This window comes from Misgurnus anguillicaudatus, chromosome 12 (assembly GCF_027580225.2).
Source record: "Misgurnus anguillicaudatus chromosome 12, ASM2758022v2, whole genome shotgun sequence".
Taxonomy (NCBI): Eukaryota; Metazoa; Chordata; class Actinopteri; order Cypriniformes; family Cobitidae; genus Misgurnus; species Misgurnus anguillicaudatus.
The window spans coordinates 19,573,489-19,589,342 of NC_073348.2; the positions used below are offsets into that span (position 1 = coordinate 19,573,489).

Below are 15,854 nucleotides of genomic sequence, written 5' to 3' on the forward strand. Positions count from 1 at the left end.
TTAGCCAATCCTGCGGCTGACCTTTGAAACCTTTACAGCCTGTCAACATTTTATTCAGTTTCACTACTCTGAGATCTCTCTTTAAGTTTGAAGGTGAACTGTACACCTTAATTGGGTATACATATATTTTGTGGGGTTAAATGTCACACATTTTATTTTAATGAATTTTTTAAGGTAAGTTTATATGGTCAATTTCCATGTAGAAGCTCAAAGAATTTCTGCTAAGGTTGTAAGCAATATAGTTTTTCAGTATTTATCCATCTTTCTTTTGTTTTCACATGTGAACAGTTACAGCTTTTTGAACAACTTTTGTTTGTTAGGTGATGCATTAAATAATGTTAACAAATACCTTATTGTAAAGTGTCACCAAATTTCTAAGCTATGACAAAAATGTTACCACCTGGGGTAAGTTTGCACAATCTGCTTTTGAAAAATCATAGACTTTACAGCAAAAATTAATCAGGAAAATCTCAATACAATTAGTAAATAAACAAAAAATGTAGGCAGAATAATATATAAAAAGCAACAAAAATTGTAATGGATAAATTACATATTACATATAAAAGAAGGTGATAAATTGTCCCAATTTTCCTTTCCTTACATTTAAAATCCATTTGTCCTTTTTTTTTATAAATCTACACTCATCATATAGTTTATTCCTGTCTGGATATGTCAAAGATTTATTTGTAATGCATTAATATAATTGACTAACAATTACAACACACAAATGTCTTAATATTAGTTTATGAAAATAAGTTTATAAAACATTTTCTCATTTAGAGAATTGTTTAAATTGCCATATTTTGTGCTATATATGTGCTATAGGTCGTATATGAATTTTTAAAAACAGGCTTTGTGACATTGGTGTGAAAAGGTTTCTGCTTTGTTATGCTGCATCACGTCTTATAGCCAGTAGGATGCGCTATTTAGCTATTCCCATTTAGGAATTGAACACGTGAATGAAATAACTTTTCTTGGCTGTGCTACACATTGTTTCCGGCTTAATCTAAGGATCAATCTCACATAAAGCTTGTCACGACCTTATTCATTTCGTACCTACAGAGTTGTCCGAGAAAACGACATTCAAAGACAGAAAACCCCGAAATAGCCCTCAACATTCCGGGATGAATAGGGTCAACTGTTTACCGGTATGAATGGGGTGCATACAGACCCACTGAAGGACCCTCATACACCCCTATACGTGACCTCAATGAATGTGCCACTGTGTCCAGTCATTCAAGGTGGTAAGTAAAAACAAGGATGCCAAAATAACGGTCCACCAACACTGCCAATAGCAGATGGGACATTTGTTATGCGTTATAGACTGACATATTAAAAGTAATTCCCCGTACGTTAAAACTGTTGAGCGCGTACATGCGTATAGGCTAAACGCACGTGAGGTTTCTCGGCACAGGCGCGTGTCTGCTGCTGGATGCAGGTAACAACGCATCCTTTATGTACGGGCTGGAGGCGGAGGCAGTTTTGGGGTGGGGTGGACCAGAGGATCCGGTTTCGCCGGGGGAAGAAACCAGCAGAGGTTCGCCGCTGCCCCGCACACTCAACGCACGCGCTCCATCAACCTCGCGCCCTCTGCTCTCGAGGACTCGGGGCTTTGACATCAGTTCGTTTGTATTGTGATGGTAAGCTTTATCATTTATATTCTTGACTTTAGATGTTTACAGAATATTAGTAGCGTGGTGCCCAATAATCATCTTTTCAATCATTCCTGCATGTTATAGATAAATTGTAAGGCAGAGGTTAGTTATAGAGACCGGGGCTAGTTGTCACAAAGAGAAGTTGTCATACGAGTTAAATCTCATGAACTAAGTTTTTGAATGGGCTAATTTTAAGCTTACTGGGATACATTAAGAGTATAATGAAGAGAAGTTGAACTGTTGACAAGGACAAGATATTTATTGGGGAAAGTTGTCACATCTACTTTTAATGCTGTCATATTATGCAGTTTATTTCTTTGCCAAAGTAATGCTATGTTACCTTACACAGATCTGCTATATTAATGCTATATTAATTTTGCTTTGTGTTTTAATAATGCTGTTGTTTGTAATGCATTATTACTTTGTTTTAAAGCCTGTCTGACGACATGTGACAGCTTAGTGTGACAACATGCCCCCAAGCATTTCCCCTTTGTTAAATGAACTATACATTTATTTGTTACCAGTAACAGTGCAAAGGCTGTGTTGTCGAATTTTTAAAGCAAGCCTATTCAAAATTGTGACAGTAAGCCCTGGGCTAATCCACCCATACCTCCTCATCTTTATATTTTTTTTCCCTTTTTCTTGTCTTGATTCAATGGGAGATGCATGCTAGCATGGAGAATAGGCATTTTAATAGTTTTGCAGCAAGGGCATTTTCATGCACTTGTAATGCTGTATATGAACAACTAAATTCGTCTAGGTTATTTTTTAATCCAATGCTGGGTATACATTGGACAGAACACATTGCATTGAAACAACCCATCACAGGTTTATTTATTAACTCAACACGTGTCCTGTCCAATATTTACCCAGCATTGGGTTTAAAATAACCCAGCAGAATTTAGCATGTATTTGCGCTTTAAGTTGTATAAAGAATGTTGGTCATTTCAGAAACCCCAGGAACATGTTTACAGCTTGTTTCAGGTGTAAAATATTTTGTCTAAGCGGATGGCACAAAGGAAAGCACAATCACAAACTTCCTAGGAATCTCTTCGAATAAACACAGTTTTGTTTTTTAACTGTTGGGCTATGTTCCAAACACAATCTGTTTCCTCTTGACTAACAAATTATGGCTACCGCACAAAGCAGACTTCTGCATTAGTTAATAGTCATTGCATTAACAATAGATTCTGGTTGCATGTACCTGCTTATATGAACATTTAAGGTTATATATCACACACACGCACACACACACACACAAAGGATTTGGAGATAACTATACTTCCCATCACTGCCATTCAATGCTAATTTCCTAACAATACTGGTGTACTATTTCAAAGGCTTATCTAAATCTCATAAACTAAAAGTAGCAACACATGAGCCAAACTCTCTATACAAAACAACTCACTGTTATGAGTATTTGTTATGTTCCTGGTTTGCATTAGAGCAAATGTCATGACTTTGATTCCAAGAAACACAAATACTTAGAAAATGTATAGCATGAATGCACTGTGAGTTGCTTTGGCTCCCTAGTGCATAAAACATATAGATCTGTAATATAATATAAGTTCATTACACATAAGAATCTAGTATCTATTACATATTGGGCTGCCTCTCTATCTGTACCATCCTGCTGATGAAGATTGCTATGACGACTAGGTGTTCGCAACTATGTGATCTCTATGGCAATGGGCGGTCCTGCTGTTTTAGGCCACTTTAAACACCACAGATCTTTCATAGAGAGAAGTGAAAGTTAAAAAAATAAGGTTTTTGCGTTACATTGCATTGCTTGTTAATATTCAATGCTGTTTAGTGATGTGATTTATTTTTAACCAAAAATTATCTTTTTTTTGGTAGGCTATATGTTAAGAATAGATTTTCTGCATATACTTCCTTATGCATACTGCACAGTATACACTAAACACAGAGTATGTGATACAGTATGCATTTCATACTTGACTTCAATGTGTTGCTCTGAAACAAATGTGACCCTGTCTGTGAAATCCAAGTCTCATAATCTAATTGTGATATTAGGAAGTTTTCAGTCATTGATTTCACACGATCATGACAAAGATATCAATGTTATATTACCCAGAATGATCTTTACATTATGTAGGATGATTTTATGTGAAATAAAATGCTGAGTTTTTACAGACTGGGTCACAAATCTGGTTATGCATTTAATCCAAGACAGAAAACTCAAGCACATTTATTCAATCAAAGTGATTTGATTTTTGATTTGAATATACACAAATGGCCTGATATTTACCAATGCAATGTGCTTGAGGCGTCTGTCATTATGCACGCTTTGAAACAATGTGCACACAGTATACTAGAGAAATAGTACAGTAGAGTAGTATGCGTAACAACAATCATTATCTGTATTGTAAAGTGAACTGTGCATTCTTACGGTATTCCTTGTTAAAAGAGTCCTCCGGCTGTATTATGAAGCACTTGTTAGACAAACATGCCGGATGTTCGGTATCTACAGCTCTGTTCAAACTAGATTTCAAAGTTAAGCACATTATTTATGGTTTCAAAGTTGTACACATACTCTCGAATTATGGCACAAATGTGGGAAACATGGTGTGTGGCTACATAAATCATCATGACCTGTCAACAGCCATGCTAGACAGTGTTTTACTCCTTTCTCCAATGAATCCTTCACCACATTGAATCCTTCATCACTGTTTGAAGCTTTTTAGCCATATGGATACCCATTATGTGTTGTTTTGAAACAATTGTGGCTTGCTTGGGGAGAATTTCTGAATAACAAATTCATAAACATTGCCATTATAATGAATATGCAGACATTTTTAGATGAGGCTGACACAGTACATAGGAAATGTCTTCATTTAAAAAGGAAATGGGTGTTAGGAACATTAAGTTTTAGGAGGTGCAGATATTTTGACAGAATGAGAGACCTATGGGGTGTGTGTGTGTTTGTTTGTGTAAAGTACTGACTTAATGTGAGGCGTGTTTTGTTATGTGTTGGTTATAGGAGGAGTATGAATGGTGGTTGTGTATGAAGAAAGTAGAGATTATGTCAACTTGCTTTGCCTCTTAAATGAGTCCATTTATTTTGAAGCCCCGCCCCTTCTAGCACTTGTCCTGTACAGTAGGCTCTGTTCCAAAACCTAGTGAGCCGTTTTGCCTACTGCACACTTGCATAGCATCCTAACTGAAATAAGACAAAATAAGTGAATACATTTATATGCAAAGACACATATTAACGACTAACTGATGACAAGTTGATAACGTATGTCACGTGATGTATCGGCATATCAACAACGTAGTACGTCCGAACTAATTCATACTATCCACATTCATACTATATATTACCTAATGTTTTAATGGTCAATGGTCATCTGATTCAGTACTGTTACAATATGCTATTTCAGATGCAGCGAATACATTTGTATACTGCACTGTATATACTAAATGCTGCTAATTACAAGTATGTGAATTAGTATGCATGTTAAATAGTAATGCTGTATTATTGGAACACTTCACTTTTTTGAAAATATGCTCATTTTCCAGCTCCCCTAGAGTTAAACATTAGATTTTTACCGATTCAGCTGATCTCCGGGTCTGGCGGTGCCATTTTTAGCATAGCTTAGCATAATCTATTGAATCTGATTAGACCATTAGCATTGCGCTAAAAATAACCAAAGAGTTTTGATATTTTTCCTATTTAAAACTTGACTCTTCTGTAGTTACATCGTGTATTACGTAAGACAGACGGAAAATTAAAAGTTGCGATTTTCTAGGTCGATATGGCTAGGAACTATACTCTCATTCTGGCGTAATAATCAAGGACTTTGCTGTCGTAAAATGGCTGCAGGAGGCGCATTGATATTACCCACTGCCCGAAAATAGTCCCCTACTATTTAAAGTAACCAAGTGGACTATTTTTGGGTGGTGCGTAACATCATTATGCCTCCTGCAGCCTTGTTACGGCAGGAAAGTCTTTGATTATTACGCCAGAATGAGAATATATATCCGCCTTGAAAATCTCAACTTTTAATTTTCCGTCGGCCTTATACATGATGTAACTACAGAAGAGTCAAGTTTTAAATAGGAAGAATATTGAAATTCTTTGTTGTTTTTTGCACGATGCTAATGGTCTAATCAAATTCAATGGATTACGCTAAGCTATGCTAAAAGTGGTACCGCCAGACCCGGAGATCGGCTGAATGGATTCCAAAACTGTAAAAATCAAATGTTTAACTCTAGGGGAGCTGGAAAATGAGCATATTTTCCAAAAAAAGTGGAGTGTCCCTTGAACATATTGCATATATAATTAAACAAATAGTTCACATAAGATCTTTGAAACAAATTAGGTTATTTTGCATTTTAGTAGAAGGCACGAAGTCAACCACATTGCATTGTGGGTATTCCACGCAGTCATCATTTGGTTATAGTTTCCTTAAAATGTTAAAATGTTCATTATTTGGCTGAGCTAACCTTTAAAAGGCAGGCCAGATGGTAGGTACGATCTGGGTCGGGTATGAAGAGAACCAACTTAATTAAGGGGATTGAGAATCACCTGAGGCCCAGAAGTACATCAAAGAGCTCTTTCTACCGCTTTCACATTCTCCCATTATTTTCCGTTCAACCCCTAGAACCCCCTGTGTTTTCCGTGAACACGAGGAACACCTGGAATTGCTTTCACTGATGTGCTCCCTCTAATGCAGTAGTAAAACAGCAGGGCTTGACTTGGCTCATGCCCTCGTGGACTCTTTCTCTCCTCGTCCGGATATCCCACCTTGTTAAGTTTGCCGGTTTAGGCAGTTCCTCTTCAAAGGCATCTCAAGGGTATGATGATGTCTTCTTTCAGCGGGAGAACAGAGACGGGAATGACGTGTGGAATACAGACTCGCTGCGACTCAGTGCTGAGTCCTGTGCATCTATTATTTAATATAAGCACTGACAGCTGAAAGTTGAAAGGAAAGTGGCGGTACTGGATTACAGATCATTCATTTATGAGCCAAAAATCTGAAGCCTCTTTTTGTTTCGGCATGCATCAGATGATGACTTTGATGATGTAAGTGCTATTTTCACTGTCGGAGATACGGACATGCGGCTGTTGCTGTCTAATTTTGTGAGGGCCCAACAGGAAGCTCGTGTCTGATACGAATGCCCTGTGGACACAGGATGTGGTTTCATTAGGGGCAAAGTTGAAGACCAACTGTGAAGTGCATGTGCTTTTTGCAAATGCAGTAGACACTATTATTATGCCCGAGTAACAGAAAAAGAGTGCAAACTTTTTTATGAGCATTCAGATGAATAAGCATTTTTAAATGCATGCATCGCTATTATTTCTGCTTATATAGCTATACATTTATTTAGAGGTATAAAGGTGCAAAAGCTGTCACTGGGGTGGTAACCTTTCAAAAAGTACACCTTTGCACCTAAAGGGTGCATATTACGTAGTACCTCCAAGATACATATCTGGGTGATTCTCACGAAAACTTGGTTTTAAAAATGTCAAGCATGAAAATGTAAAAGTCTGGAGTAAATGGGAACATTAATTTAAAAACTTTTACTTATCATTTAACACTTTTTGTAACATAATTAAAAATATTAGTCCTAAAAAATCTCATTACCGCAACAGTCAGAAAACATCAACACTGACATATTTTCAAAATGACATGACAAACCTGAAAGAACATAATTTGGAGATTCTGCACATGCATTTAAAAGCAAAGTATTATGCTTCTATTAATTAAATTAAAATTTAATAAGCATATGTTGCGGTAATGATAATGAAAATGTCGTGTAAGCATTCTGACAAGACAATATTTCAAATTAACTGTAAACAAATGATCTTACCTGGTAGCCATCTTGAAGTAACTGGTCCATGTGCTTGGTCACTCAAAATCAAACTTTATTAAAATTCTGTATGTGTGCTTAAACTGTTCTCAAAAAGTGTTGCGGAGGATGAGAACATCAGGCATGGACACATCATTTTCCTAATTTTTCTTCATTATTATTATACATGAATATTCAGTAAATATTTTTTCTGTCATCTAAAGTAGTCTAGCAAAACATCCATTTATTTTTTTTCTTAATATTTTTGTGTTAATTTGATTATATTACAACATAACGCATGTTCAAACACAGCCGGACACATTGCGGTAATGAGAATTTCAGCAGAAAATGAGATAAAATTTACAATTATAAATTCTTATGTTGAAATCACACATTGTGCAAGGTAGAACACAGTATTGTGTTAATTCTGATGCTTTTTAATGTTACTATATTACACATTTTAAAGCTAAAATCATAAGTGCCGTGGTGTTTCAATGGTTTCGTGAGAATCACCCATCTGCACCTATAGTACATTTTTTTGCCCTTGGCAGTGAATACTGTGCACATTACAGTATATATCTGTATAGAGCATTGCATTAGCAGCATGAAGATTATAGGTTCAATGCCCAAGTAACACAGATACTGTATACCTGTTGCTTTGGATTAAAGCATCTGCCAAATGCATAAACGTAAATGCATATTAGATGTGTGAAAATGTCGTGTGAAGCTTATACCGCAGCCAGGCACAAGGGTCAGCAGGAGCCCTTGAAAGTGAAAATTGCAAAAAGAGGAAAACACATCATTTCCTGACTGCACAGCAGAGCCAGATAGTATAACTGCAGCTGAGTCTGCAGATCAGAGCTTGTGAAAGTAATTGAATTAATGTAAATTTGCTTGGTTTGCAAACCGGACGATTCTTGTACGCACGCAAGAGCTTTCACGCTGATTGAGATTGTTGGAGATGTTATCAGGAAGTTACCGGAGGAGAGCAACCACAAGATGTTATTTCGCTTAGTTTTATGGAGGAAACATTTTTGACCCGAAACTTACATCCTCTCCCATACGTCGTCTTGAACCCATATGGTGTTGTTTTGCATCGAAAGCACAAAAGCAGATACTTTGCAATCTTCATTATTAAATAATAATTTCATTCAAATGTACACCATGTTCGATTAGGAACAGATTTGGAACAACATAAAAAAAAATAAATGCTGAGTTGCATTATAAAAGAATACAAACTTTCCTTGTGTTTGCAATCGAAAGAGAAACTAAAGACTTTTCTCATTTCTCATTTGCATCAGGCCTGTAGACAGACTCTTCCCAAGTTTGCTCAGCCGTGCGTTTGGTTCGTGGTCTTGGCTCCGGTGTTGTGTAGAACGAGCACAGCAGGCTGAATGAATTGCTGGCAGACGTGCGCTGTGGTCGTCCTGGCGGCTGTATGAGAAAGCTGGGACGGTGTAACATGGTGTGAGGCAACTTTTCCCCATTCGTGTGTGAGCTCTTAGATGACAGATATCCGCGATTGAAAGAGAAAGAAAAGCGCTGTTTTATTTCTTTCTCTAGTCTGGGATAGTGATCAGTTCATTTAATTGATGTATCTGCGCCTGAAGAGTTTCCAGGAACAGTCGCTGTTTCTGATAAGACAAAGAGTTACTGTATCAGACTGATTCACTCATCTGATTTACACTGTGAAAAGACATTAGTCTGAAAAAAGTGTGAGTGAGGGAGTGAATAAACATGAAAAAAGAAAGAAAGAAAGAATAAATAAATGAGTAATATGTGAACGTGTCTGTTAAATAATGATAATGAACTGAATAACTTTGAGGATAAATTAGACTAGAATTAGTGCAGAAATTAGTGAATAAATAAGTGAGGGATTCATTGTAATGCTGTTGGTTGTTATTTCCTCAGGTTTGATACACATAATTTATGATAAATTCATGTATTTTATAAAACAGTGGTTCCCAAGTCCACTCCTCGGGGCCTTCCTCCCAGATTCCACTAATCAGGCTCCTTCCAGAATGTTTGAAACATTTCCTTAATTAACACGCTGATAAACTTAATCAGGTGTTTAATATATGAAGACATCTAAAACATTCTGGGAGTGGGCTCCGAGGACTGGGTTTAGGACGGGCCCCCCAGTTTGAGAACCACTAGGTTAATGGATGAATACGTACATTAATAGGTGATTGAATAATGAGTGAATGAATCAGTAAAAAAGTTCAAAAGAGTCATTGACTGGTTGAGTGAGTGAATGAGTGAACATGTGATCTAATGGTTTTAATGGATGAGTGAGTGAATGAATAGGTGAGTAAATGAAAAAGGCTGCGTCCAAATACACACACTTGCTGTCTTGGCCACTCGAGAGCGTGTGCAAGTGACAGGAAGTAAGTGCAAAAGACTGTCCCATGTCTTAAAGAGCACCAATTATCCGATTCACGATTTTACATTATCTTTGATGTGTAAATGTATATTAGTACATGTTAACTATTTGCAAAAGTTACAAACCCCATGGTAAACGATGACTCGAGTTATCGTCTCCATCTCTTTTCTTGGACACAGAGATTGTAGGCAACAGTTTACGTCCTTGGATGTGTGATGTAGTAAAGACCGACATTATCATAGTTCCTCCCGCTTCAGACTCACAACCTGTAAATTAACTCCTGTTAGCATTACATTGTGACTGAATCTTTCAAACATGGTTAAGAGCGTCACTTTTCCGGCTGACGTCAGAGGTATTCAGACCAGTCACAGCGTACAGATTAGCTGGCCATCAGAAACATTTTGTACAAAATCCGTGCGTTTTAGGAAGACATGGAAATCTGGAGCTACAAAAATTGACGGTCTGTGGAAAATAATGTGTTTTTTAACCATAAACCACATGAACACATTTTATTATGCCAAATACACAAAATAACGCTTTTAGCATTGAAATAGGGGCCCTTTAACCTACACTAAACCCACACTTCGCTTCGGAGACATATTCAAGGCTAAGCGTATCCCATCATGCATCATCTTCTGGATGTAAATCGTGCTACTTTTGCTCAAACCTTGCGAGACAATGCTGAACTTTTAATTGTAAGTTAATAAAAGGATTTTACATATTTTTGTAGTAAAACGTGTTTCCTTGGTGCAAACATTGTTATGTATTTTGTAAAACATCTGCAACTGCTTTTATCACATAATTAGAAACAACATTAATTGTGTCATTTATTCAGGGACTACTAAATAAACAATAAACTTTAATAAAGCTGCATGCACAAAATTAACAGTTTTTTTTACAGATGCAAAGAATTCTAAAAGTCTCAGAAAAGTGTAGATAATAATCTTAAAGCTCAGCAAATGTTCATTTATTTATTTATTTATTTATGTGCAAATTGCTGCCACTACCTGGATTGACATTTTTACACTTAATACTACATGCATGCTTGGGCTCTTCACACCCACTATAACACTGGGGCCAAACACAGGAAAAACATCATGTAAGTAGTCAAGTGGTCAAGTGCAAAGACCGCAAGTGTGGGTATTTGGACGCAGCCAATGTTAAAGAGAGTTATTGAATGGTTGAGTGAGTAAGTGAGTGAATATATGATCTCATGGGTTAATGGAAGAATGATTGAATGAATAGGTAAGTGAATGATTTTGTGAGTTTGTGAAAAAGTTATAATAATTGTTTGAATATGTATGAATAAGGAAACGTAACCGGAAATGATCGAATGGGTAAATGATTGAGTGAGTTAAAGAATTATTGAATAAAAACGTGTGAGTCTACAAATGTGCGAGTCCCAGTTTCAGATGAATAGAGATTCCCCCAGCACTGGACTTTGGCCAGCTCTCCTTGATACAGTCCTGTATTCACTACTAACATAACTAATCCTTTCATTAGGTCAAGCCTCCCACTATCCTATAAAAGAGCCAATTGTGTGGTGAGTCCACACACGTATACACGTATAAGCACTCACACATACAGAGATTCCTACACCTTTTTTTCACCATCCATCTCGTACCTCAGCATCTTTCCAGCCTGCTAACAGTGTTCCTGTGTGCGCCTGTAATGACAGAAACACATGTGTTAGTGACTGTTTGCATATGTGCGCTGTTGCATGTCTGCGCGCCTATGAATGCTCCGCTCTCGCGCGTGTTTGCTCAGACTTACAGTGAGGCTGTTTGAGTTGCGAGGCGTGTTCCCGTGAGGCCGCTTTTAACACACATCTCTTATTTTCACACATCAGTGACAGCACTGTTCCCTGGCATGGGAGCCTTCCCAGAATGCTTTGCTTGGCTGCACAAGTCTTGAATTGAGATCTTTAGGTCACTTTAAAATAAACGTGGTGTGTTTGCAACCTAGATAGACTGATTTGAACCCCGTGCCCTCATCGTAACAGATTTCTAGTCATCTCGATGTCGTCTGTTTAGTGTTATGGTAATGTAAGGCTGTACTTTGGGTTGCTTTACATACTGTACACAATAGCTGAATAACATCCAGGTGATCTTCTGAGATCTTTATCTGTTTTGGTTCTTCAAAATGCAATCAGTCTTATCTGTATTTCTCTGCTTTTTTCTAGTTGCATCTGTGAAGATCAAAGGCTGGAGAAACACGCCGAAGACTCGGAATAGATTAGGTACAACAGAATGACTAAAGATGAGGAAGCATCTCGCTTGTCATTGCAGATATATCAAGTTGAAGAAGTGAAGGACAAATAAAGACCCGTGCTGGTATGGAGTTCAAATTGCTAAACCTTATTTGATGAGTGGGACATCCGGGACGCTGTATCATGGATCATCCATTCCAGACATTCTCTCAAAGGTCTGTCATGCTACCTTCAAGAATGAGCAATTTTCACCAGGCAGAGCTATGTGCATGTCGCCTTTGAACCGTTCAGATGGCACATTTGACCGGACGGAGAGCTAATAGCTCCTTGAAGAGGAGGAAGTGGCCGTAACTTGACCCATGAAGAAGAATGTGGGTGAGAAGCCAGACTGCAGTAAAGAAAGACTGAGTAGCTTCGGACAGATATTGCTTTGCAATACAATAAGTTCTTCCTCTTTGATTTCAAAGACACACACTTCGAGTTTAACAAAGCTATTCAGGTGTCGGAGTGGCCTTCTGGCTGATCTTTGAGTATCGGTTTTAATGAGTCGCAAAGATGCCCCGACTTTCTTGAACTACGTCATCCTGCCCACCTTGTTGTTGAGGTTGTCTGTTGTGATGTTTCGGAGGAGTCTGCTAGCTTGGCTCTCCCGCTTAGGCGTTTTATTAGTGGTGGTCTGCTGTTGTCTTTCCCTCCTCTATGTCATCACATGCAGCCCCCACGCCGATGAGGTCATGGCCGGGCAACCCCTGCCCAGGGTCGGAGGTTTGGGGATGGCGGGTGGTCCGAGCAGGCCGGGTGGAGTCGGAAGTGGACGAGAAGGCTTCCAGGCCCTGCTACAAGAGCGAGAAGAACAGCACAGACAGCACATTGACAGTTTGAAGAAGCAAATCGCACAACTCAAAGAAGCCCTACAAGAACGCAGCGAACAGCTTAAGGGGATGCAGAACTCTTTGGAGAAGACAGCCGGACGAGGCGCTCGGACCGACGTGCTCGAGGACCACAGTCGCAGCGACCTGCAGGAGTTCCTGCGCAGTCAGCTGAACCGGGCCGAGGTTCACGCCGGCGTACGGCTACCGAGCGAGTATGCCGTCGTGCCTTTCGAGAGCTTTACCCTGCAGCGAGTCTACCAGTTGGAGATGGGGTTGACCCGACACCCTGAGGAGAAGCCTGTGAGGAAGGACCGCAGGGATGAACTGGGTGAGGTGGTGGAAAGCGCGCTTCACGCCCTCAATGTGCCAAATCAGGCAGGAGACAAAACGAAATCGAGCAAAGTCTACACGCCATCTGATTTCATAGAAGGTAAGAACTATAAGGCATGGTAATAACCTGTTTGCAAGCATTATTTTTTATAGTTCTTTTTGTTGCCACCAGGGGTGCTAAATTTATATTACTTAACTTTAATATTGTGCAAGATATTTTTAAAAGAACATTTCTGGGCATTATCCAAAGCAGTGAACGGTATTTTGTTTTCCACCTCCTCTTTCATCTTCATGACCAAATTAGCAAAACAATAGACCATCCTGTGGATGCATGCTAACATGCTAAAGCCAGGATATCCTGTAATGATCCCGTATGATGGGGTACGGTAACTAAAGGAAAGAAGCACAGCTGTTTTGCATTTAAGAGCCGTGTCATCCCTGCCATTCTAGTAGAGAAAAAGTGACGCATCTTGGTGGTTATAGACTTTACAGGAAATGCATTATTCATGTTTCTATGCAACTTATTAGAGCTGTTTTCTCTGCACTCGAAATGTGAAAAATAAGAGTCATGGTGCAACGTGCATATGAACAAACTTTTGAATGAGCATTCAGGTAGGTGCGATAAACCAGTCGGCTAAACTGTAAAGTAATTGGCTGTAAAGTAATTATCAAACAATCTGTCTAGCATTTTGCATACTTGCGCACTATATATATATAAATAGATAGATAGATAGTAATAGATATAGTAGTATAAAGAATGTGAGAAGTGTTTACAATAAAAAAATGCAGAGCTGAACTTTATTGTTTGATAGTGGAAGTAATAAACGTGAAATGTTGAACGTTTTATGCACTCAATATTTGCATATTAAATTGAAAAAAGCCCACATTGCATGCATTTCTTCAACTAAAGCAGTAAAAGCTGCAGTGTAGTAAAGTAAAAAGAATTATAAGATGGTGGTCTGGGCAGATTTGTCTTTTGTTGTGTATATGGAAATGATTTTGGCATGGATGCAGCAAATACAAAAGTTCTCAGTTATTGATGCTTTTAGAAATTACTTCATTTGCAAGTGCATTTGTAACCCATAATTAATTTATATAATTTACAATGGTAAACCTTTTATATGTATCTGTAAGTAAAATAATGTTTATTTTCAACCATACACTTGTCACTGATGCGTCAAGCTGTCCTTTAACTGCATGTCTGCCCTGAAGACACAGTGTCCAGATTTATTGTCAGTTTACCCAGCCATCCTGCCTGCTTACATTGAGCAAGAATGGATAAAGAATAATGTTGTTGAACATTCTTAAAATGTTCATGCAAAATCACAGGAAACCTACCCGTCGGTTGCAAGAATGTTTACAGACAACATGTCTATCTACCCACAAAATAACTCTCCCACAAAATAATTCTCCCACCCCATCTCTTGAGAGGCACTTTTTCTACATTTCCTGTGCATGTTATCTGTGCTGGATAACTGCATATTGTTACCCAGACCAATTTAGTGGTGCCACCATGTAATTTAGGGAGAATATTCCACTTCATGGAAACTTTATCCTAAGGGAATGTTATCAATGCTCTGTAACTCACACAACTGCGTTGTGCAAGTCCATAACTGCTGCTTCATATTTATCTTATAGACAGACTGACAGAAATACAGACAGACAGATAGACAAAGACAGGAAGACAGATGGACAGGTTGAGACTGATAGGTAGACAGCAGTGGCGGCCCGTGACTGCTCATCCGAGGGGCGCTAATTCAAAATAAGTGTTCGGAGTGTCACGTGTGTGGTTCCCTTTTCCAAAATATGTGTTCTGCGTGTCGAGAGATCCTGTGTGCATCATGTGTTTTGTCAATATAAGTGTCTGCTGCACACGCGTCAAAACCGTTTATGATAAAAGAGACGCTCACGTTCACAAAATATACGCAAGACACTCCCTTAACAGTAAACTCTGATTACGCATGAGATTATGCGAGTATCTGGCAAACTCGAGCGTCTCTTTTATCATAAACCCTTTAGACGCATCTGCAGCAGGCACTTATTTTGGCATGACATGTGATGCACACAAGATCTCTCAAAGCGCAGAACACATATTTTGAAATTACGAACCACACACATGACGGGCTACATACATGTTGTGACGAACTTCGCATCGAGCACCCTATAAAAAAGAAGTCACTGGCCGCCACTGGTAGACTGACAGATATACATACAGACAGACTTATTGACATTCACACAGAAAGGACAGAAAGAGACTGATGGACAGAGAGAAACTTATAGACAGACAGAAAGTTAAATAGATAGACAGAAGGACAGACAGAGACTGATAGATAACCAGAAATACATACATACATACAGACAGATAGATAGACAGGCAGAGACAGACAGATGGCCAGACAAAACATATACAGCCAGAGAGAAGGACAAACAGAGACTGTAAGATAGCCAGACAGACATTCATACAGACAGACAGAAGGACAGAAAGAGACTGATAGTTAGACAGACAGATATACATACAGACTTATGGACATTTACACAGAAAGGACAGAAAGAGACTGACGGTCAGAGAGAAACTTATAGACAGATAGACA

General features: G+C 38.5%; 1 protein-coding gene across 1 annotated transcript in view; it reads left to right on the forward strand.

Moving 5' to 3' along the window:
- The first annotated feature begins 1,019 nt into the window (after positions 1-1,019).
- csgalnact1a (chondroitin sulfate N-acetylgalactosaminyltransferase 1a) overlaps positions 1,020-15,854 on the forward strand; it is a 41,071-nt gene continuing 26,236 nt past the window's right edge. Inside the window, exons 1-2 of the mRNA XM_055208900.2 lie at positions 1,020-1,640; positions 12,035-13,363. Of these exons, the coding sequence (XP_055064875.2) occupies positions 12,604-13,363 (760 nt within the window). The 5' untranslated portion in view covers positions 1,020-1,640; positions 12,035-12,603. The remainder of the gene's footprint in view (positions 1,641-12,034; positions 13,364-15,854) is intronic.